Source organism: Orcinus orca, chromosome 20 (assembly GCF_937001465.1).
Source record: "Orcinus orca chromosome 20, mOrcOrc1.1, whole genome shotgun sequence".
In the NCBI taxonomy this organism is placed as follows: domain Eukaryota; kingdom Metazoa; phylum Chordata; class Mammalia; order Artiodactyla; family Delphinidae; genus Orcinus; species Orcinus orca.
The window spans coordinates 26,852,183-26,874,315 of NC_064578.1; the positions used below are offsets into that span (position 1 = coordinate 26,852,183).

The 22,133-nt window shown below is 43.9% G+C and overlaps 1 protein-coding gene across 4 annotated transcripts in view; it reads left to right on the top strand.

Annotated features, from left to right (window-relative positions):
* The first annotated feature begins 12,709 nt into the window (after positions 1 to 12,709).
* Positions 12,710 to 22,133, top strand: part of CSNK2A2 (casein kinase 2 alpha 2) — a 39,109-nt gene continuing 29,685 nt past the window's right edge. The window contains exons 1-2 of one of the 4 annotated variants that reach the window (XM_033419065.2): positions 12,710 to 13,190; positions 14,010 to 14,121. In XM_033419065.2, coding sequence (XP_033274956.1) covers positions 13,087 to 13,190; positions 14,010 to 14,121 — 216 coding nt within the window. In that variant the 5' untranslated portion in view covers positions 12,710 to 13,086. The remainder of the gene's footprint in view (positions 13,191 to 14,009; positions 14,122 to 22,133) is intronic. The other 3 variants (XM_033419064.2, XM_012531309.3, XM_033419063.2) reach the window with 3 other exon arrangements.

Consider the following 22,133-nt stretch of genomic DNA (forward strand, 5'->3'; position numbering starts at 1 on the left):
ATTTTAAAAAATATATAACTGCTTTACTGAGATCTAACTCACTTACCATACACTCATTTAAAGTGTACAATTCCATGTTTTTTGGTTTGTTCACAGAGTTGTGAACTAAGTTTTAAAACATTTTCATCACCCCAAAAAGAAACCCTATTCCCATTAGCAGTCACTCTCTATCACCTCCCAGCTCCTGGCAAACAGTAACCTACATTCTATCTCTATGTATTTGCCTGTTCTGGACATTTTCTATAAATGGAATCATACAACATGTGAATCTTTTGTGTCTGGTTTCTTTCATTTAGCATAATATTTTCAAGGTCCATCCATGTTGTACCATGTATCAGAACTTCATTCCTTTTTATTGCCAAATTGCATTTCCTTGGGTAGACATATCACATTTTAATCAGTTGATGAACATATGAGTTGTTTCCACTTTTTGGATCTTATGAAAAATGCTGCTATAAACATTAGTTACAAGTTTTGTGTGGACATATGTTTCGGTTTCTCTTGGGTATATGCCTGGAAGTGGAATTTCTGGACCATATGGTAACTTTATATCTGACTTTTTAGGAGCTGCCAAGCTGTTTTCTAAAGTGGCTGCACCATTTTACATTCCCATCAGCAGGGTAGGAGGTTTTGATTTCTCCACATCCTTGTCAACACTTGTTATTATCCGTCTTTTTGATTAAAGCCATCCTAGTACTACCTAAGCAAGTTCATTTAAAGCCATCCTAATATTACCTAACCAAGTTCATTTGCCTGACGTGCAAAACACTGAGACGCCGAGTTTTGCAGCAAAGAAAGGGTTTAATTTAAGAGGCAGCCAAGTGAGGAGATGGGAGAACAAGTCTCAAATCTGCCTCCTCGAAGGCGAGGGGCTTGGGATATTTATAGGATTAGGAAGTAGGTTGGTCTTAGGAATGGGGAAAGGAGGTAGGGAAAAGGTGAGGTAATCGGTATGCTGCTCAGGCATATCTGAGTTACATGCCTCTTCACGGGATGCATGTTCAAAAATGGAGGCGCTTAGAGGGGGTGGAAGAGGATTGGATCCGGAGTTTGGGATTAGCAGATGCAAGCTATTATATATAGGATGGATAAACAACAAGATCCTATTGTATAGCACAGGGAACTATATTCGATATCCTGTAATAAACCATAATGGAAAAGAAAAAGAAAAAAATGGAGGCATTTAACGTGACCTGAGGGTGGAGTTTTCGGCCCTCTCATATCAAAAGGTCACCAAGCGGACACTCGCGCATGCCCAGTTGGAGGGTCAGTGGTCCTATCCAGTCTTAACTTGCTCAGCTCTAATTAGACATAGCTGATTCCGAGTTCCTGGGAAACAAGCTCTGGCAAGCTTCCTGTTGTTTAGGCTATGTGCAACTTGAAGGACATGCAAGGTATTTTGTAGCAACAGTTAAAACTACCTTGATTAGTGAAGGCAGGTTACAGGTGTAATGGATTTAACTCCTGATTACCCACAGTTTCACCAGTGGGTGTGAAACGGTATCTCATTGTACTTTTGTGGCTTTGCGTCTTAAACCAGTCTTGCACAGAAATGAATTTTGCACACAGTCAAGGTCCTCAGTCCAGTGGCCTCAAGGTTTAAGTCTCTCTTAGTGAGTTGAGCCTGATGGATGAGTGAAGACTGCCCTGCTGAGCCATCCCACAGATGGGGGCCCCCAGAGGGGCAGGGCAGCTAAACCAAACCCTGCCCATCTTGGGGAAAGCATCTAGAATGCATGCTCTTCTGGCCAAGTGTGGATCATGTAAATACCCAGGTTGTGTGAGGCAAGGGAGGGGAGGAATGCAGCCTGGCCCTTGGCTGGACCGCTTCCAGGAGGTCCCAGACTTCTGTAAGCTGTCTTTTGACTACTGGCCAGAACAAAATGACCTCCTTCAACACGCTGCCACACCATCAGAGATTCCACCACTTTCCCAGAGCTAAGTAAATAAGTTGCTGCCTTTTCAAAAATGTGAATGCTTCTGGGACAAGTAGGCATCTTGCAAGAAGTCAATACCTTATTGTGAATTAGCTTATCAGACGGTCACCCACATCCTGCAGAGACAGGGCAGAGACAGAGGAAGTGGGAGCTTTGACTCACTGGGAAGAATGGGGGAGGGATGGATTGAAAAGGGGTAGCTCTGCTCAAGGGGTAACATTGCAGGAGGCTAGGACAGGGCCAGAGTTGGGATAAGGAGGCTGCTGGGAAAGGTTTCACCTCCATTCATCAACTGATAAACAGTGATCATGATTAGTGTATTATATGCCCCATGTCGTGCACGACATAAGTATTCTTTTTTATTTTTTATTTTTATTTTTTTGTAAGTATTCTATTTTTTTAATTTATTCATTTATTAACAAACACTTATGTAGCACTGTGTGCCACCACGGATCTCTCACACTCCACCCGCTACATCTAATTTATTACAGATTCCATTGGCTCTCCCTGAAAAATGATTTTGGAATCTGACCCTTTCTCACCACCTTCCTAGCCGGGGTGCTCACCCACTGGTTTACTGTAAGTCTCTCCCTCTGGTCTCCCGGCTTCCATACTTGCAGTCAGAGCAACCCTTTTAAAACGATGTCTCTCCTGTATTCGAAATGCTCCAATGGCTTCCTATCTCGGTCACTATAAAAACCGAAGTCTTTACAATGCAAGGCGCTACCTGAACTAGCCCCTCTTACCTGGCTGACGCCATCTGCCTACTGGCTCAACCACAGGACTCCTGCTGTTCCTCAGACACACCTGCATGCCTCTGCTGGGGCCAATTCAAGGACTGCAGCGTTCTGTCTAGAACACTCTTCTCCCAGAATCTGCATGGCTTATGCCCTCACTTGCTTCAAGTCTCAGCTTAAAAGGTCACCTCCTCAGAGGGGCCTTTCTGACCACTCCCTCCACCACCTAAAAGAGCCTGCGTGTGCCAGATTTCCACTGTCAGAAAAGAGGGTTACAAATATAGAGAGGGAGAAAACTAGAACGAATTCTATGGTGTTAGATTGGAATTGGAGATATGCAGCGAACTCACGGTTTCCAATAAACACAGATAGAGAAATAAATATAGAAGGAAAATAAAGTGTGTGTGTGTGTGTGTGTGTGTGTGTGTGTGTGTCTGTACGTACATATATACATATTCTCTAGCTCAGTCGACTGGAGAAGGCTTGGGAACAGCAATAAGAAATAAGAAAGAGTGAGCATATCTTGTGTTCAGATCTTGGTTTCTAAATACTCTTCTCCACTAAAAGGAATCAGGACACTTTGGAGAAATGGTTGATTCCAGGACTGGGGAAGCGAAAGTACAAGACGAACTAGGAACATTTTTTTTGTGCCAAAAAATAAGAAAGTGCTCGAAGGATGATGGAACATTGAGAGGATACAGGAGCCAGCTTGAAGGAGTTCCCGCTAGCCACATAAGGGACAGTTTGAACATCAAAATAACTAATGACAAGAACTGATTATAACTCATTGAATAAAATAGTTCATACCAACATAAAGAAATAAATAGAGAATTTGATGAAGACCGGGATAAGTACACAGTTTTCAGAACACTTCTCCATAAAATATATATTCCTTAAAAGGGTAAAAAGAGTGACTTTACAGTGGAGAAATCTGGCAGCCACTACCTTGATAATCAAGTGATTGAAGTTAATATCAAAACTTTGGGTAACAGGATGATAGAAATTGTATGTCACCTAACAGGACGCGATGAGAACATGGAATTATGTCTGTAATATTTCTGCCAAGGATACATAACCTGAATCAAATCATGAAGAGATATGAGATAACCTCAAACTGAGGATCAGGCTACAAAAGTACTGGCCTATAATTTTCTAGAAGAAACTGAGGAACTGTTCTAAACAGAGAGAGAGTAAAGAGCCACAACTAACTCTGTGTGGCGATGGATGTTACCACGACTCAGTGTGGTGATCACTTCACAACATATACATGTATGGAATCATTATGTTGTACACCTGAAACTAATATATGTCAATTATATCTCAATTTTAAAAAGTGAAACATGACAACTAAATGCCACTTGTGGTTCTGGAAGGGATCCTTTTGCTCTAAAGGACATTACTGGGCAAATGGCAAAATTAGAACAGGGTGTAAGGATTACAGGGTCAGCAGAATGACGTGATTCTTGCACTAATTAGGGTGAGTCCAGCAATCCCACCGGTGTCTACTGTGCTTGCCACCAGGGCTATCTTCTCCCAACCATCTCTCTCACTGTGGTCTATGTCTCCTCCTCCATTTTCGCAGTGAAGGGATTGGTCCCCACTTAGGGTTGTGGAGTTTTCATTTTCTTCTTGGGCTTAGATTGTGCTTTCTGGGGCTGGTAGATCATCCACAGGAAATTCTGTTGTACTTTGTGCTCTTGTGAGCAGCGGAGCTGGCAGGCCCCTGCAGTCATAGGGCTGGCCCGTCGCTGGCACTTGGGCTTTCCATGTCATCTTCCAGTCAAACAGGAAGTCTTCTGCAAGCATCCAGAAATGATGCACTTCCTAAAACAAAAAGAGCTTGCAAGTGCAACATCTTTTAGTTTAGTTGGTTCTTTGTTGTTATTTTGTATGGTTTTTTTGTTATTCCTCAGGGTATATCCCCTAGTATCTGTTGGGGGAAATAAAAAGTATCAAATGTCAGCCTCACAGCCTTCTAAACAGATGCCTTAGGGTCCGGAGGAGGGACAGTCCCACTGTATCCTCCGGAGGAGGGACAGTCCCACTGTTTCCGTTTTGCCTCCGGCAATCAGAGCAGCTGGTCCTTCTGGACAGCAATGGCTTTTAGTATAGTACGGAACATTTTTCCTTTTGTGCATTGGCATCCTTCTGATGTATTGAGATGATCTCCAAAGTTCTGACGAAAACTGAGACCTCCAGGAAAATCTACAGACAAGGTTTGGAACTGTCTTATGAATCAGTTGGATCTTTGCTGGTCAACCATCATCTATCACGAGCCTAACTAACTAGAAAGCTCATCAGAAGTGACCCAAAGAAGCAGATCTAAAACAACATCTCTTTTTTTTTTTGTGGTACACGGGCCTCTCACTGTTGTGTCCTCTCCCGTTGTGGAGCACAGGCTCCGGACGCGCAGGCTCAGCGGTCATGGCTCACGGGCCCAGCCGCTCCGTGGCATGTGGGATCCTCCCGGACCGGGACAGGAACCCGCGTCCCCTGCATCGGCAGGCGGACTCCCAACCACTGCGCCACCAGGGAAGCCCTAAAACAACATCTTAATATTTGGGTTTGTGCTGAAATTCTTCTGGATCACTAACAATAAGAACTAACATTAATTGAATATTTATCATATGCCAGGAATATATTGAGGTAAAGTGAGATTAAGCAATTTATAATCAGAAACACAGCTAGTAAGTTTGAACAAGGGTTTAACCTGGCTGGGAAATGGACCAAGCAGAAGGATCCAGCTGCCAAGCTTTCACACTTGACCACATGCTCCAGTCTACAGCCTCATGAACTGAATGACCAGCACCAAATGCCACCTTATGCTTCTATCAACCATTTTCTTCAATTCTGAGAGGATCCATTACAATCTAGTTAAGGATTAAATCTTACTTGTCAAGACTGCAGTGATGATATTTTTCCCTTTTAAATGTTTATGAAGATATGGCAATAAAACATGAGAATCTGAAAACAAAACAAAACAAAACACCAGGGACTTCCCTGGCGGTCCAGTGGTTAAGACTTCACCTGCCAATGCAGGGGGTGCAGGTTCGATCCCTGGTCAGGGAGCTAAGATCCCACATGCCTCGGGGCCATAAAACCAAAACATAAAACAGAAGCACTATTGTAACAAATTCAGTAAAGACTTTAAAAAAAATGGTCCATATCAAAAAAACAAAAAAATCTTAAAAAAATAAATAATAACACCAACTGTAAAGTGACAAGCAAATATCTGGGATTTCTACTAGTGACATACTCGCAGGGGGCACTAATACTACTGGGCTTTGTTTGTTTTCATTTTTTAAATTTATTTATTTACTACATCCATAATGGAAGGAAATGCTCAATTTTATTTATAGGTTAGTGAATAAAGATGTAATTTTCTTTCACCCAAGGTTATGAACCCAATGAGTTCTAGCCACTGACCCAGCCAGGTTAAGGACCCCTGGGTTAGTACGTGGTGAGTCTGACAGCCCAGAAATGGCTGCAGAAAAGGACCTGCAGAAAAGCCAAGGAGGAAATGATTCAGGCTTAAGTCAGGGCCAACTCTATAGGCATCAAGACAGGAAGGTGGAAGTGAGCTGCCAGCTGGACAGAAAACCAGCTGGACTTGGTGATGGATGGGAGGTGGGAGTTGATGGTGATTGTGGACAATTTGGAAGAGCAATTGGTCTGCCCGGAAGAGGATAAATGTTTGCGAAGTACAGTGGCCTTGCCAGGGGCTGTGGTGCCTGTTACTGTAGAGTTCAGCCCACGCCCCTCCAAATGCCCACCTCAGTCTCTCGGGGTGGGTGCAGCTCTCAGGGAGGTACTGCCTGCCCTTCAAAATAACCCCTCCACCTACCACTCACAACTGCGTGATGAAGGATCCATTCTGCAGGACTTCTGAGTCCAGACCCTCCTTCAAATGCAAATCCCCTTTAGAGAGATGTTATTGACATTTTAGTCTGAATGAGTTTCTCTCTTTCCCTGTGAATAATAGGAGAGTTTGAGTTCACTAAGCTTCTCAGAAAGGATGGGTGATGGGGGACAGGGGTGAAAAGTGTGCCCCCTTTTGCAGTCAAACAAGGCTGAATAGGGCTTCCCCGGTGGTGCAGTGGTTAAGAGTCCGCCTGCCAATGCAGGGGACACAGGTTCGAGCCTTGGTCCAGGAAGATCCCACATGCCACGGAGCAACTAAGCCTGTGCGCCACAACTACTGAGCCTGCGCTGTGGAGCCCACGAGCCACAACTACTGAGTCCATGTGCCACAACTACTGAGGCCCGTGCGCCTAGAGCCCGTGCTCCGCAACAAGAGAAGCCACCGCAGTGAGAGGCCTGTGCGCTGCAACGAAGAGTAGCCCCCGCTCGCCGCAACTAGAGAAAGCCTGCATGCAGCAACGAAGACCCAACGCAGCCAAAAATAAAAAATAAATAAAATAAAATAAATTAATTTAAAAAAAAAAAGGCTGAATAAAGAAGGACCCCACTGGAGCACCAGCAGAAAATTTCTGTTTCTAGTCTGGGCAGGCTGTGCCACATCTGCTCCTGCCCCTCTGTGGGGACACCTGCTGGGTGGAGGGTGGAGTGGGTCACACTCTAAGGATGATTAAGAAAAAAAGAATCAAAGTGTGTTATCCCTAAGCAAGTTGTGGGAATGGAACCAGGTGGAGTGCCGCCAGTGCGGCCCTAATGAACACACTTTATTCACCTGTCTGGAGCCTCAAAGACACACAGAAATGAGAGTCCAGCATTCCCTGTGGATTCCTCTGATTACAGAGAGGATTTAAGACCTTACTCCCCAACCCTCTACAACCTCCCAACTGGTGAAAAGCCCCCACTAACTCATAGGTTGTTGGGAGAAGGGCCAAGATAGTAAACAGCATGTAAACATTGGTTCTTTTTTCTGGCTACAAAAGAAAAACCAAGTGACTCAAAGGCACTTGTATCTCCTTGCAGTTCTTTTTCTATACATTTGTTACAAGCCTGAGAACTTATCTACTAAGTATGTGTATACACTTTGGTACAAAGCAAAGCAAAGCAAAAGAACATACATTGTATTGTATGTTATTGTATTATATGTTCTTATTGCAGAGGAAAAGGCCTGGAAGGATACACACCAAACTGTGGGAATGTCGAAAGGAAAGAAGAACACTCTTCACTTTTAACCTCACTGACCGAGTTTCTTGAAGAATGTTTAGTAACTATATTCTACTGTATGAGTTTCTTGTTGCTGTTATAACAAATTACCACAAACTTGGTGGCTTAAAACAACACAGGTTTATTATGTTATAGTTCAAGAGGTCAGAAGTTCGAAATGGGTGTCATTGGACTAAAATCAAGGTGTGGGCAGGGCTGCATTCCTTCTGGAGTTGCTAGGTGAGAATGTGTCCTTGCCTTTTCCAGTTTCTGGAGGCTGACTACAGTTCTTGGCTCATGGCCCCCTTCCACCTGTAGAGCCAGCAATTGCATCACGCTGACCTCTGCTTCCGTCTTCACATCTACTTCCTTGGCTCTCCTGCCTCTCTTTCCTTTATCAGGACCCTTGTGATTACATTAAGCCCACTTGGCTAATCCTGGATAATCTCCCCAACTCAAAATCCTTAACTTAATTGCATCTGCAAAGCCTCTTTTTCCATGTAAAGTAATATATTCATAGGTCACAGAGGTTAGAAAGTAGAGATCTCTGGGGAACAAGGTGGAGACTGCGGCATTATTCTGCTTACCACAATTACTTGTGTAATTTTTTAAAAACCTATTAAGAAACCTCATATAATAAAATTTTTCTCATCACTAAAAATTCCTGATAATCATAATTTCTAATGATGCCTAATATTTCACTGTAGGGTTACACGATTTATTTAACTGGTCCCCCAGTTGGGGATATTTAGGTTGTTTTATATTTTCATGATTTTAAAGATGGTGATTTTCATGATGAACATCTTTAGGTCTTTGGGGGGATATACTGAATCAGAAATGGACTTGGTGGTCAGAAAGACCAGATTTCAAATCCAGGCTCTGCTTCAGTTATCCATGTCATTGGAATCTTGGTTTCCACAACTGCAAAAAGGAGATCCTTACAATAGCTCCAACCTCACTGGAGTTTTAAACAGCTTTCTTGAGATATAATTCACATACTATACAATCCACCCAGTTAAGGGGTAAATTCAATGGTTTTTAGCCTCAGGGTTTTTGCAGGATTCAATGATATTGAACACACAAATTGTCACTACCATTAATAATTCTTTGATCATAATTGTCATCATTTTCTTGGGCTAGGTTCTAAGAATCAGCAATATAGCAGAAAAGCCTGTAAACCTCTCAAATGTTTTGGAAATAGGCCTTGGAAAGATAGAAGGTGTTCTTGTGAGGGTTTTTTAATTTTGGAGGGGGGTTGGGGGTTATTTTTTAGTATTTGGATAGAATTTGGGGGCATAGGAGGAGCTGGCATTAAATTCTTGAGCCAGTTGACTCAAGATGCCCTCTTTCATTCTCCCTTGTGTAACCCTGAATTATGCTCATCCTGAAACCCACACACACAGAGTATTTAGAGGAGGTTGATTCTGGTTCACTGAATGTCCCTACCCTGTCTGCCATCCCTGCCGAGCCACTGGCCTGTCCTTCTCCATATCCAAGTGAATCTTACTCCTTCAGTGAAAGCTGCATTGGTACCATCTCCAATCGCCCATCTTAATTCACACCAAGCACACTGCATGGCAAACTGGCAGGAAGGAGAGGAGGTGGGTATCTACCAAGTCCATGGAGTGCCTAACCTACCTACCAAGAAACCACAAAAGCATACTCCATTTGGCCGTGGGAGGACTGACTGCAGGTTTCAGGGCTGAGTTAGCCAAGTGTCAGCCAAATCCAACGGCATTTTTCACCAGAGTGTGTGGACAAATCCTCAGGCATCCCGGCAGGTGTGGGAGCAGGTTACGTGAGATGGGTGTGGGTTAGGTGGTGAGGGATGAGAGGAAGGTGCAGGGAGGGTAGGTGGGGTCAGAGGTGGGTGAGGGTGGAGGTAAGGAGTGGAACCCCAGCTGGGACTGGACCTAGTAGTTAGACCAGTAGTTTGGAACCCTTTTTGGGCCATGGGCTCCTTTGAGAATCTGATGGATGCTAAGGACAGAATGCACACACACCCATATGCATAAACACACACACACACACACACACACACACACACACACACACAGACCCACAAATTTGCACAGTGTCAAGGTTTCCTTGAACCTAGGAAGCTCATCCAGGGCTCAGAATTGAAAACCTCCAGTCTAGACTAGTTCACAGGGACTTGTCAGAAAGAAATCCTAAGGCTGCATTAAGAATTTGAGAATGTTTGTGTCTTCTCATGCAACAGAGATTTAGGGAGGTTTGCAGGTTTGGGAATTAAATTCCAAAGCCCACTTATTCCATAAATGCTTTATTTATTTTTTTCCAGTTTTTATTTTGAAAATTTTCAAAGTACCAAAAAATTGCGAGCTCGTGTAGTCCAATCACGTTCTCCAACTGTCAACATTTCTCTCTAATCTCTTCCCTCTTCCTTGCATGCTTGTGCTTTCAGGAACCCCTGTTTTTCTGGGGAACCATTTGAGAGTAAGTTGCAGATATTATGATACTTCATCCCTAAACACTTGGCATATAACTCCTAAGATCAAGAGAGTCTCCTGCCTAACCACAACATAATCCTCACACTCATAAAATTTAACATTGATACAATACTTTTATGTAATATACATCCTATATTCAAATGTCCTCAGTAGTCCCAATACGTAGTGTCCTTTTAGCTGTATTCTTTCTCCTTCCCTTCCTCCCTCCGTCTCTCCTTCCTTTCCTTCCTACCTTTTTCATTCAGGATCGAATCCAGAATGATACACTTCATTTAGTTATATCTCTCAGGCTCTTTAATCAAGAGCACTACTCCAGAGTTTTGGTTTTTTGTTTTGTTTTCTCTTGTGACACATCTTTTTGAAGAGTCCAGGCTAGTTGTTTTGCAGAATGCTCCCCAGTTTGGATTTGTCTGATTAAAGTTAAAATCTGGGGGCAAATGTTGTGTCCCTTCTTGATGCATCACATCAGAGGGTCAGTTAGTTCCTTACTGATGATGTTAAGTTTGATTCATGATTAGCGTGATGACCTCCAGGTTGCCCTTTGTAATTAATACATGCTCTGTAGGGTAACACTGTATCCACTGAAAGCCTTGAGCTGTGGCAGATGCTGGGTGAGACAGTGGTGAGCAACCAGACTCAGTTTTTGTTCTCACGCTGTTTCTACAGTAGAGGAAACAGACAAAAACCTAGGAAACAAATAATTAGAAAATATGCAGTTTTCTGAAGAATGTGGATGGGTGCTGGGATAGAGCAGTATCAACTCTAACATTTAAAGTGAACTTAAAGGTGAGACTTGAAGAGGCAAAAGGAGTCAGGCATAGGAAGATGGGAGTGGAGGGGGTGGAGGTGGCCCTGGCCAAGCTTGGAGGGTAGAAAAGAACTGAAAGATGGGCATGTGGTGATCTCAAGGACAGAAAAGTGATAGGAGGAAGGCCCTGGTCTGATAATAATAATATTGAGCATGTAGTATCTGCTAGACACTGTTCTAAGTGTATTACATGGCTTACCTTGTCTAATTTTCCCCATAGCCCTGTGAAGTAGGTGCCACTACTATTTTTATGCTGTAAAATCTACAACACAGAGAGATTAAGTTATTGACCCAAGGTCACGCAGCTTGTAAGTAGCAGGGATTCAGACCTGGGATGGATCTGACTCCACAGTCTGTGCCCTTAACTATATCAAAAGGGAGGAAACAGGGTCTCACCTGGAAAACAGAATATGGAAAAGGATTGGAGTCAGAGCAACCTGGGCTGAGTGAGGAAGTTCTGTTGACAAAAAAAAAAAAAACTGTGGGATGGGAAAGCAAGAGAAAAGAAAGGCCCAGAAGATCAAAGAGAGAAGAGTGGGGCTTCCCTGGTGACGCAGTGGTTGAGAGTCCGCCTGCCGATGCAGGGGATACGGGTTCGTGCCCCAGTCCGGGAAGATCCCACATGCCGCAGAGCGGCTGGGCCCGTGAGCCATGGCCGCTGAGCCTGCGCGTCCGGAGCCTGTGCTCCGCAACGGGAGAGGCCCCAACAGTGAGAGGCCTGCGTACTGAAAAAAAAAAAAAAAAAAAAAAAAAAAGAGTGTTCAGGGCTAGAAGACAACATGGTAAAATAGGCCAAAGTTTGGTTGGCTACCCCACCCTCAGTCCATGCCCCTAGCCTGTCCCTGCCGGCAGGACTCTCACAATTCTTCTCCTGCTCTCTGTGGTCCCAAACAAAACCAGGGTACTTACATGGTCCTAAAGTATCTCCCCACAAATTGCTTATTAATTACAAAGGGAAAAATAGGAACATTACAGTGAGAAACCCGGCTGACTCCAACTTAACCAAGTGACAGAAGTGAACATACAGAGGGCTCTTAGGGAAGGTTCTGGAAGGAAATTTGGGGGAAAGCGTAAAAGAAGGGTTTCGTGAGGAAGGCTCTGGATGAGGAGAGAAGGGGAAGTCTTGAGGTTCAAGAGTCTCTGGGTGACACGGCAGGGTCCATTGGGGGAAGATGGGGTGTCTCTGGGAGGGATGGGGAACTCTCTTGAGTTGGAGAGGTCCTGAGAGATAAGATCAAGTCATTAGGGAGGGACTTGATGGGAACTTTGTGTGACAAAAAGGTCACAACAGGGTCCGTTTGGGAGGTTGGGATGGGTAAACTCTGGATGACGAGAGAGTAGAGAGCTTCGGGTAGGGGTCTCTAGGAGAGTCCTAAAAGGGTATACGAGGGGTAAGCCTCTAGAGCAGTAACCTGTGGGTGGACAAGACTCCGTGATGAGGGCGTTAGGCCAGACCGAGGATGGGGAGACTTGGAAGGTAGCCTTGAAGGGCGGGGCCGGGGGTGGGGCCGGGCCGCCGGGCGGGTCCCCCCGCGCAGCAGGGGGCGCTGTGAGCCCGGGAGGCCCCGGGCCGGGCGGCGGCCGCTCCTAGTGAGCGCGGCCCCTTTTCCGGGTGTCCTCCTCCTCCTCCTCCTCCTCCTCCTTCTCCTTCTTCGCCACCGCCGCCGCCGCTACCCTTTCCCCGGCCGGCGGCTGCCGCTGCTGGTGCAGCCATCGCCGCCGCCGCCGCCGCCGCCGCGGGGCCGCGAGCCAAGCGGAGGCCGCCGCGGAACGCGAGAGCCTCCCTCCCCGCCGCCCCGCCGGTCGCTCCAGGGCCGGGCCGGCTCGGCCGGCGACCCCAGCGCCCCCAGCCCGCCCGCCCCCGCGGGCCCGGCCTGGCGCGGCCGCCCGCAGCCGCGCTCCTCCTCCTCCTCCGGCGGTCCGCGGCCCGCCGCTTCCTCCGCCTGCCGCCCCGCGACCCCCGCCGCGCCGCCGCCGCCTTAGGCGCCCCGCGGCGCCCCCCGGTCCCGCCCGCCATGCCCGGCCCGGCCGCGGGCAGCAGGGCCCGGGTCTACGCCGAGGTGAACAGCCTGAGAAGCCGCGAGTACTGGGACTATGAGGCTCACGTCCCGAGCTGGGGGTAAAGCCGCCGCCGTCCCCCGCCGGGCCCTCTCACCCCCACCCCCGCCCGGCCGCCCCCCGACGCAGACCGCACTCGTTCCCCGCGATCTGACCCCCAGCGATCTGTCTCCCCGCTGGGCCCGTGCTTCCTCGGGTCTGGGGTGGGCGGCAGACCCCCACCCCCCACACATACACTATGTTCTCGTCTCCCTCTCCCCCCTTCTCGTTCCTTCCTCTCCGCCGTGCGCACCCCTTTCTCCCGCTCACCCCAGAGAATGCTTTCTTACTGACAAGTGTAGGGGTCCAGGGACCAGAGCCTGGTGGAAGTGAGGGAGCGGCCCTTCTCACGCTTTGGGGTTTCTATTGGGGTGGGAAGTCAGCAGCTGTACTCTTGAGCTATTAAAATTCTCTGCCTTTTTAGTTTTTTGAAATGAGGCTGGGTGGGAGGAAATTTTTTAAAGACGTCCAGGCTCTCAAAGGAGGGGCTGTCTACCTTCGGTGTGTGAAGTATAAGGCAGGTGCTGTGGGCAGAGGGGCACTTCTGAGCCTCCAGGATGGTGTTGCTTTGCTCACCTCTCTAGATTGGCTCAGACCCTTGCCTTCCTACCTCATCTCCCCCAAGTTAATGAGGGACCAGTTAGGTTAGGAGCTGCGTCCAGTGAAGGGAGCCAAGTTTATGTTGTGGCTTTCATTTAGGTAATGAGTCGTGGCATGATGTATATAGACAGTACCAAGTGCTTGATTAATGGAAGTGGCTGGATGGGGGTGTGTAGTGGGCATAGGCTCAGTTAATCCCAAGTCCTGGCATTTATGTGTCGCTCTTTCTTGCCTTTCACAGTAATCAAGACGATTATCAGCTGGTTCGAAAACTTGGTCGGGGAAAGTATAGTGAAGTATTTGAGGCCATTAACATCACCAACAATGAGAGAGTGGTTGTCAAAATTCTCAAGGTGAGTGTCTTATGGGTGGCGTTAAAATTTCTTTTTCACAGGTCAGGAGGATATAAACTACTCCAGCCACATACTAGAATGAGTAGTACAAGCTCTCATTTTACATATCTTCTGCCTGATGTCTCTCTGCTACTCCTCCCACCCCGTTTTCCTGTGAACTTTCAAGAAAATACGCAGACCTGTTTCAAATCATGATAGTTCAGGAACGTTCTTGTTCTGAAATGTAATTATGGGGTCCCAAAGTGAAAATTCCAAAGGGGCTCCATTTGTTACAAAATAAATAGGTATTCGGGAGCAAGAAGAGCCTTTTCGTGCAGATCCTGTCACTCCAAGAGCTCCCTGAGTACTGAGCTTCTTATTCCAGAGAGGAAGTTGGAAACAATTAGAGTAGCTTCTTCGAAGATGAGCTTGAAGCCTGAGCGGAGGGAAACACCTCAGTGGATAATCATTGTTTTTTCTCCTTTGGTGATAAAAGTTTCAGGTGGGGTGGATATAGTGAGCCAATAGTGTCAGGAAGCTTCACTGTTGCTTATCAGCTAGTAAAAGTGAAGTTGGGAGCAGTGGGGGATACACTTGTAATCACAAATAATGGGAACAAAACAGCCTGAATCTGGTTTAGCAGCCTAAGTTTGTTAAACATACACCTTTGTCATCTCTTGAATGAAGGCATGATCTTAATGAGCATGAAGATTGGCTAAATTATCTTCCAGGTGACTGATTGTGTAGCTTTGATAATGTTTTATAGGGTGTACTAAAAAGTAATTCTTAGAATCTGTGAAGGGTATTCATCATTGCTAGATTATTTAATATGTGTGCATGTCATTTAGTGAAATCTTGAGATGACCAGAGTTAGTTAATATAAACACTTTTACATATACAAGAGTTACATTGTGGCCATTTTGAAGAGGCTTTGTGAATAAGAATGTGGGATTGAAAAGCTGTTTTTGATTCTTAAGTAGAGTTAGGGCAGCTGTGTCCCTATTTAGAAAGAAGGGTCAGGCTTAGACTGTCTGAAAATCACCTTTCCGAAAAGTGATCATCTCTATTACGCAGTACCATCCTGGCCTAGTGATGAAGAGGCAGGATTGCAGTTGAGAGAAATAGGCAAATTATTTGTGCTGTCAGAAACACTGGGGTAAGAAGTGAGGAACTGATATTGAAGACGTGGAGTTTTTGACTCTCCTCTTCCCTAAATATGAATTGTACCTACAGAGTCATGTGATCTTTTTTGTTTGTTTTTCTTCACAAGCATAAATATTGAAAGAAATGTCTCTTCAGAGAAATCACCTGGCAAAGGCATACAATTTTTTTCTTTATACATTAGCATAAATGTTTTTAATATAAGCTGCTTAAAATCTCTTTAGGAAATTTTAAGCAAGGCATAAGTTGAAATTAGGAATATCCACATTCCATTGCTGTACATTCAGAAGAATGAACTGCTGACTCTAAAGCAATTCCAGAAAAATGTCTAAACATTTGTGTGATGGTAGCATTTTTAGAGTAAGTGTGCAACTTCCTGTAGTGTCTTTTTTGAGAAGGAACAGCATTCAGGTGTACATGTAAATAACAGTACGTTCATTTAGGGAAGCATCACGTTGCCCTTTAGTCATCCTTGTAGAGAGCTTCATAGCCTCAGTTGCTGGATAGCTTTTCCCCCGCTCTAAAGATTCGGAGGATATGTTTAGGGAACCCAATATGGAAGCTGAAGGTTATTTTTAACCGACAAGAAATGTAGGCACAAAGAAACATATCTAACATCACTATGTTGAAATAACCCTTAGCCAGAACTCCTGTTTCCCATTCTTCCTGTCTCTTACTGCTCATTTTAGCACTGGGCTATAAGATCTTAACGTTGAGCACAGAGTAAGTTCCAGTGTTCTCGAATAAGACTTGGGAGGCCCCCTTGATGCTCTGGCTAATGAAGTGTTGTTTCTTGTATCTTTTCCACACAAGTTCTTCTCAGAGTGCAGCCTGAACCACCTTGTTTCCACTGGTGAAAACTACACTCACTTTCTGTTTTTCAAAGCCCTGTGACATTTCTCTCCAGATTTTGTTCTGTCTGAAGGATGGGGTAAGAAACTACTAATGGTATTGTCGGGTTTTCTTGTTCTGACAGGCTGAATTAAAGTAGATTAAAAGTATTGTTTTTTAAAAAGAATAGGGTCTTTACTCAGTAAAGTGCCCCTATTCAGATAAGTCAAAGTTATGACTAATACCTACTGTTGTGGTGCTTGGCCACAGGAAATTAGTTCCTTAACAGAGTGCCAGTTGCTCATAATTTGAAGGAATCCAGAAAAAGCTTCCTCTTCATCTAGGCGTACTGTATTTCAACTTCAGGAAGGAATTATATATTGATGTGCACATTGTGACTGAGACGGAGGGTACATTCCTTGAGGACAGGGGCTGCCTGCTTTTTTGGTGAACATTCCATCCAGTCCTTTTCAATATATGACAATGGTTGGATGATGAATGACCACAGAGGGATTTTATATCATTTAATTTACATCAGTAGATTTCTCAATATTTTTGTGATCAAAAGATATTGGGGCTATTAAGAGGTTTTAGGAATTTAGAAATTGGTGAGCAAAATGTTTCTGTCTATGCTGAAGTGAGATCCTGAGTTGGAAATCTTCAAAGAAAACTTTCCAATCAATAGGGAGGTTATATCTTTTTTTGACAGAAATTGTTTTGAGGAGAAAAGGCCGAGGTGGGGAGGGGGTGGATGGTAAGTGTTAATATAGCAGGGCAGAAACCACTTTTGTGCCTGAGGTTTCATGTTGATTTTGAAAAGTCAACTTTTCAGTTCCTTTTTAGTACCTCTTAGGAAGGCATAGACAAATAAAAACATTTGGCCATTTTGGACAACTTTTAGCACTTTGTGAGTATCATCTATGTATGGATTTCATCTCTTCTTAGAGTCCTTGGGATCCTTCAAATTCAACTGCTATTTTCTAAGTAGAAGTTAAGAGCAATACCAGTTTTTAAAAAACAAATGTGCAGGCTTTTGGACCCATGCTGCAAGGACTGGAAATCCTCATATTAGGTTTCCTGTTGGTAGTCTTATTTTATACGAAGAGCTTGGCTGTCCATTTTTTCCCCCCAGAAATTAATTATCAAGCTTCAGACAAAGAATGATGGTAATACAAGTTTATTTTTTCAGCATGTTTAGCCTACTTGTTTGTAGGTATATTTAAATTTTTGTACTTGCAGGAGGTAGTGTTAAAAGAAGGATGAGATGACTGTTGATTACAGATTTTTTTAGTTAGTTCATAGTGGGCTGGTGGCTGTTTAGGTTATATCAAAATGATGTTTGCTCTGTGCTTTCTCGTTTATTTCTACTTCATCAGCTGCTAGGTTTTTTACCCTCCATTTACTTTATTAGGCAAGTGTGCCAAGACATCATTGTTCTGAAACAAGACATTGATACTAATTTATCTAAATATTTTGGTGATTTCTAGTTTCTACACACGTCTCATGGTATAAAAAGTGTTAAAGAGTATTATTAAAGTATTAAAAATAAAAATTTGGGGACTTCCCTGGTGGTCCAGTGGCTAAGACTCTGCGATCCCAATGCAGGGGGTCTGGGTTCGATCCCTGGTCAGGGAGCTAGATCCTGCATGCAGCAACAGAGATCCCGCGTGCTGCAACTAAGACCCGGCACAGCCAAATAAATAAATGAATATTTTTTTAAAAAAATAAAAATATTAAAAATTGTGAACTAGTCAGTGCTGTTTCTAATATTGTGGTTGCGGGGTCAGACATTGAGAGTGTGGTTAACCTGTGAAACAGAGTCACAGGATAGGGGAGCACGGATATTACTAGAACCCAGCCTCTTTTTTACGGACCCAGGGGAACCTGCAGTTTGCTCAGGGTCCCATGGCTGGTGGGGGCAGAAGCACTAGGTTCACGACCTTCGGTCCCTCCCATGGAGTCTTGGTAGATGTGAGGGAAACAAGTAGGACATTTGCTGGATGTTCTGAACTGTACTGGAAAGATGGCCAAACACTCACTGGAAGTCAAATGGAATTAATTTGTTTCCAATGATTTTGGGAGTTATTCTTCTGAAGGGAAATATTTGACATCAGAGGGTTGCTGGTTGAAGTGTGGGATAGGTTAAAGCCCAGAGAGCTATAGGGACCCAGACTTGGGTTCTCTGGTGTGTATCCACAGCAGCATGTTTAATTTGTAAGTGAAATGTTACTTTCTTTTCTTGTTTGATACCACAAGAACCAGTGTTTTTATACTTTTTTAACCCATACAGTTCTTCCAAGTCTAATCCTGATCACTTGCTCAGAGAGCAGAACCAGTAGTAGAAAGGACTGTACCATCCTCTCCATGAGATTCAAAAGGCCTGCTATGTGCCTCACATTTTTTTTTTTTTTTTTTTTTTTTTTTTTGCGGTACGCGGGCCTCTGACTGCTGTGGCCTCTCCCGTTGCGGATCACAGGCTCCGGACGCGCAGGCTCAAAGGCCATGGCTCACGGGCCCAGCCGCTCCACGGCATGTGGGATCTTCCCAGACCGGGGCACGAACCCGTGTCCCCTGCATCCGCAGGCGGACTCTCAACCACTGCGCCACCAGGGAAGCCCTGTGCCTCACATTTTTACATAAAAAATTTTTTTTAATCTAGAATAAACAGTTCAAGACGTTGATAATGTAATTGAGAAGATGAGAGTTGAAAGATTAGGGGCAAATTTGCTGTGAAGAAATAAACACTGCTCAGATAATGTTTATATTTAGGTCAGTCATGATGGATTTTAGAGATGCTACCAGGGTAATAAAATAAAAGCCATCATCCAGACTGAGCTTTCTTTCTCCTCTATCCTACATTCCTGACAACCATTGTTCATTGTAATTGTTTATTGCAGGTGATGAAATTAATCTTAGTGGGGCAGTTGTTGCTTTGGTAGTGGAATAAAAGTAATCCCAGATTTGAAAGTTCTGAGCTATATTCCTGCCTTCCTTGAATGTATTAGTTCAGTTATGCTTGGAAAGAAATTAAAACGGGACTTTGCCTGTTAACATTTGCTGGCATTTATTGAGGTCATAATTCTTATGCCTTTGGTAGACATTACTTTGCAAATTCAGTCACAATTAAATGCTGGTAATTGAAATCATTCTCAGATCTGGCTTCTTAAAAATCTGCTGTAAGTAAATAGGACAGATTACTGGCCTTATAAACTTTTGTCTTTCTAAGCAGCCAGTACTAAATTGGTCTTTTGTTTTAAAATGTTTAATGTGGTGAATAGGGAAAGAGAAAAAGGACCTTACTCTTGGATTACATTGAACAAGGTTCTCCTGAATAGCTAGGAGTCTTCGCCTGTGAGCAGAAACCTTCTGAAAAAAATCTGTTTTTCTTTGTTTTCAGAGCCCGTGCACAGAACTTTTTTTTGTGTGTGTGGTATGCGGGCCTCTCACTGTTGTGGCCTCTCGTTGCGGAGCACAGGCTCCGGACGCGCAGGCTCAGTGGCCATGGCCCATGGGCCCAGCCGCTCCGCGGCATGTGGGATCTTCCTGGACTGGGGCACAAACCCGTGTCCCCTGCATCGGCAGGCGGACTCTCAACCACTGCGCCACCAGGGAAGCCCCACAGAACATTTTAAATGAGTTTTTCCCCTTTAAATATTCTCTCTAGGTGTGTGCCAAAATTAATTTATTATTGAAACTTGATTTAATACTTTAATTTCTTTTTTAGCTTTTTTGCCATTTTATCTACTAGACTTTGAGTTTAAATTTTTTTGTTTTGTTAAACAGCTAAACTGATTCAGTTAGAACCAGATATTCTCTGAATTGGAATAAATGAACCTTAGGTGAGACAGAGGCTTTTTCTAGCATGCAGGATGAAATGTGAAATGATGAGATTGTGATGGAAATGTATTCTCCACTTTAGTGATGGTGAATGAATGCAGCCAGTGGGCTAGAGGGTCAGAGCATCCTTATTTCTATAAAAATTCATGGTCTGTTTTCCTTCGGATGCAATGATCCTCCCTTATAAATCCTAACTTTTTCTCTTCAATTCTTTCTATAGAATTTAAATCTTTGCTTTCACTCCCTAGGAGCTCATTGGTTTTTCAGCTTCTGGAGCATCTCTTAGGTTCAGAGGAGTGAGCTTGAGGCTAAAGGGAGTTACCCGTAGCCTGGGTCCTGTAGAGACCTGGTGCCCCGCTTTGGAGGGGAGTGTCCTGAGCTGTACATCACTCTCCTTTTTCTTACAGTCTCTTGGTCTTTTGTCAGTATGTGAGAACTCCAGCTGCAGTGTGACTCCATTGTGCCACTTCAGAATTGTCCTGCTGTCCCCAGTCTCTAGTTTGGGAAGTTATTGGACAGGTGACAATTGGGTAACAAAATATGCTTCACATGCTCTATAGGTTACCTTTAGACATAATGAAAAATATGTTCATCTTAACTGGGTTGTCTAGGAACTGGGTGCCTGCCTGATCTGTTGCTGCATAATGGGAGAACAAAGCAAGGCTTTATATGGGGCATTGTCATAGGAGCAACTTATTTAATGGGTTATCCCTGTACTAATTCCCTGTTAGAGGGGAAGAGGGATTTTGGTGAATACAGGCTTCTTCTGGCCGTTGTGTTTTTCTCCCTCTGTTGCCACTCCCACAGATGTGTAACTGCTTTCCAATAGTGACTCTAGAATTTTCTTACATTGAATATACTGGTATCAGCTAAATTTTTAGATATGATAGCCAGCTTTTATTTTTCTTTTAACTTACTAACAAAATTTCAGACTTACAGAAAAATTGCAAAAATTGCTGTATCTCACCCAGATTTCTCAAATACTGACATTTGTTTTATCCTTCTCTCTCACTCTTTCATATATATACTCACATGTGTATATATATATATATATACACACACACACACACATAGATGTGTATGTGTGTGCATATAAATAATTATATTTCTTTTACATGTCTTAAGTGCCTGAGAGGAAATTGCAGTCATCCCTAATTTCCTCTGTTTCCTAAAAACAAGAACAATTGCTTACATAACCCACAATGCCATGATCAAAAATCAGAAATTAACATTGATGCAGTGCTGTTAATCTACAGCTCTCATTCTCATTTGCCAGTTGTCCTTACAATGTTCTTTATAGCAAAGGAAAATCCCAGACCATGTGTTATATTCAGTTGTCATATCTTTTTAAACTGGAATAGTTGTTCAGTCTGTGTGTTTCATGACATTGACATTTTTGAAGCTTATAGGCTACTTATTTTGTAGTATATCCTTCTCTGGCTGTTTTCTGACCAAGTTGTACTTCATATTCAAGTGCTTCATTTTCCCAAAGTATTGAGCTCTGTAATTATGAAAAAGGGAAGTAATGAGTAAAATTCCTAAGTGGACGTGGGGAAGAACCACAGTAGCCAGATCCATTCTACTGAAAATCCTGACAAAGTGGAGTGGACATGATTGTGGCAGCTGGCTTGGAGGGTTGCAGCCAGATTCCAGTCTCTCAATTGAGCACCCTCTTACAGGTGATACAGGTGTTCTGTATTTCATAATCCCTCTGTTTTGTTGTGTGTTCAAGCTGTAGCTTGGTGACCAACAAGAGGTTTCTCTGGCATGTGTGTATATTACATCTCCCCCCATCCCACCAGCACCCCATACACACAGGCTTTTTCAGTCTTGTTTCATGGCTAATCCATTGGACTCTCTTTGCCTGTGCTTTTATAACGGTGTCTCAGTGGTGAAATACTCCTTTTCCTCAGTTATGTTTCTTCCATAGCCACACTTGGGAAATGAAAGTGCAGTGGCTAAGAGTGAGGCCTACAGTCAGATTGTCTAGATTAGAATCCTGCCCCCACTTTTTAGAATTAGCTGTGCGACCTTGGGCAAATAGCTCAACTTGCCTGAGTCTACTGCATAGGAATTTTGTGAGGATGAAATATGATTTATTACTAACTAAAATTTTGAAAATAATAAAGCTAACATTTATTGACTGCTTCCTATATGCCAGTCACTGTTTAAGTACTTTATAAGTACTTTATAAAGCATGATTG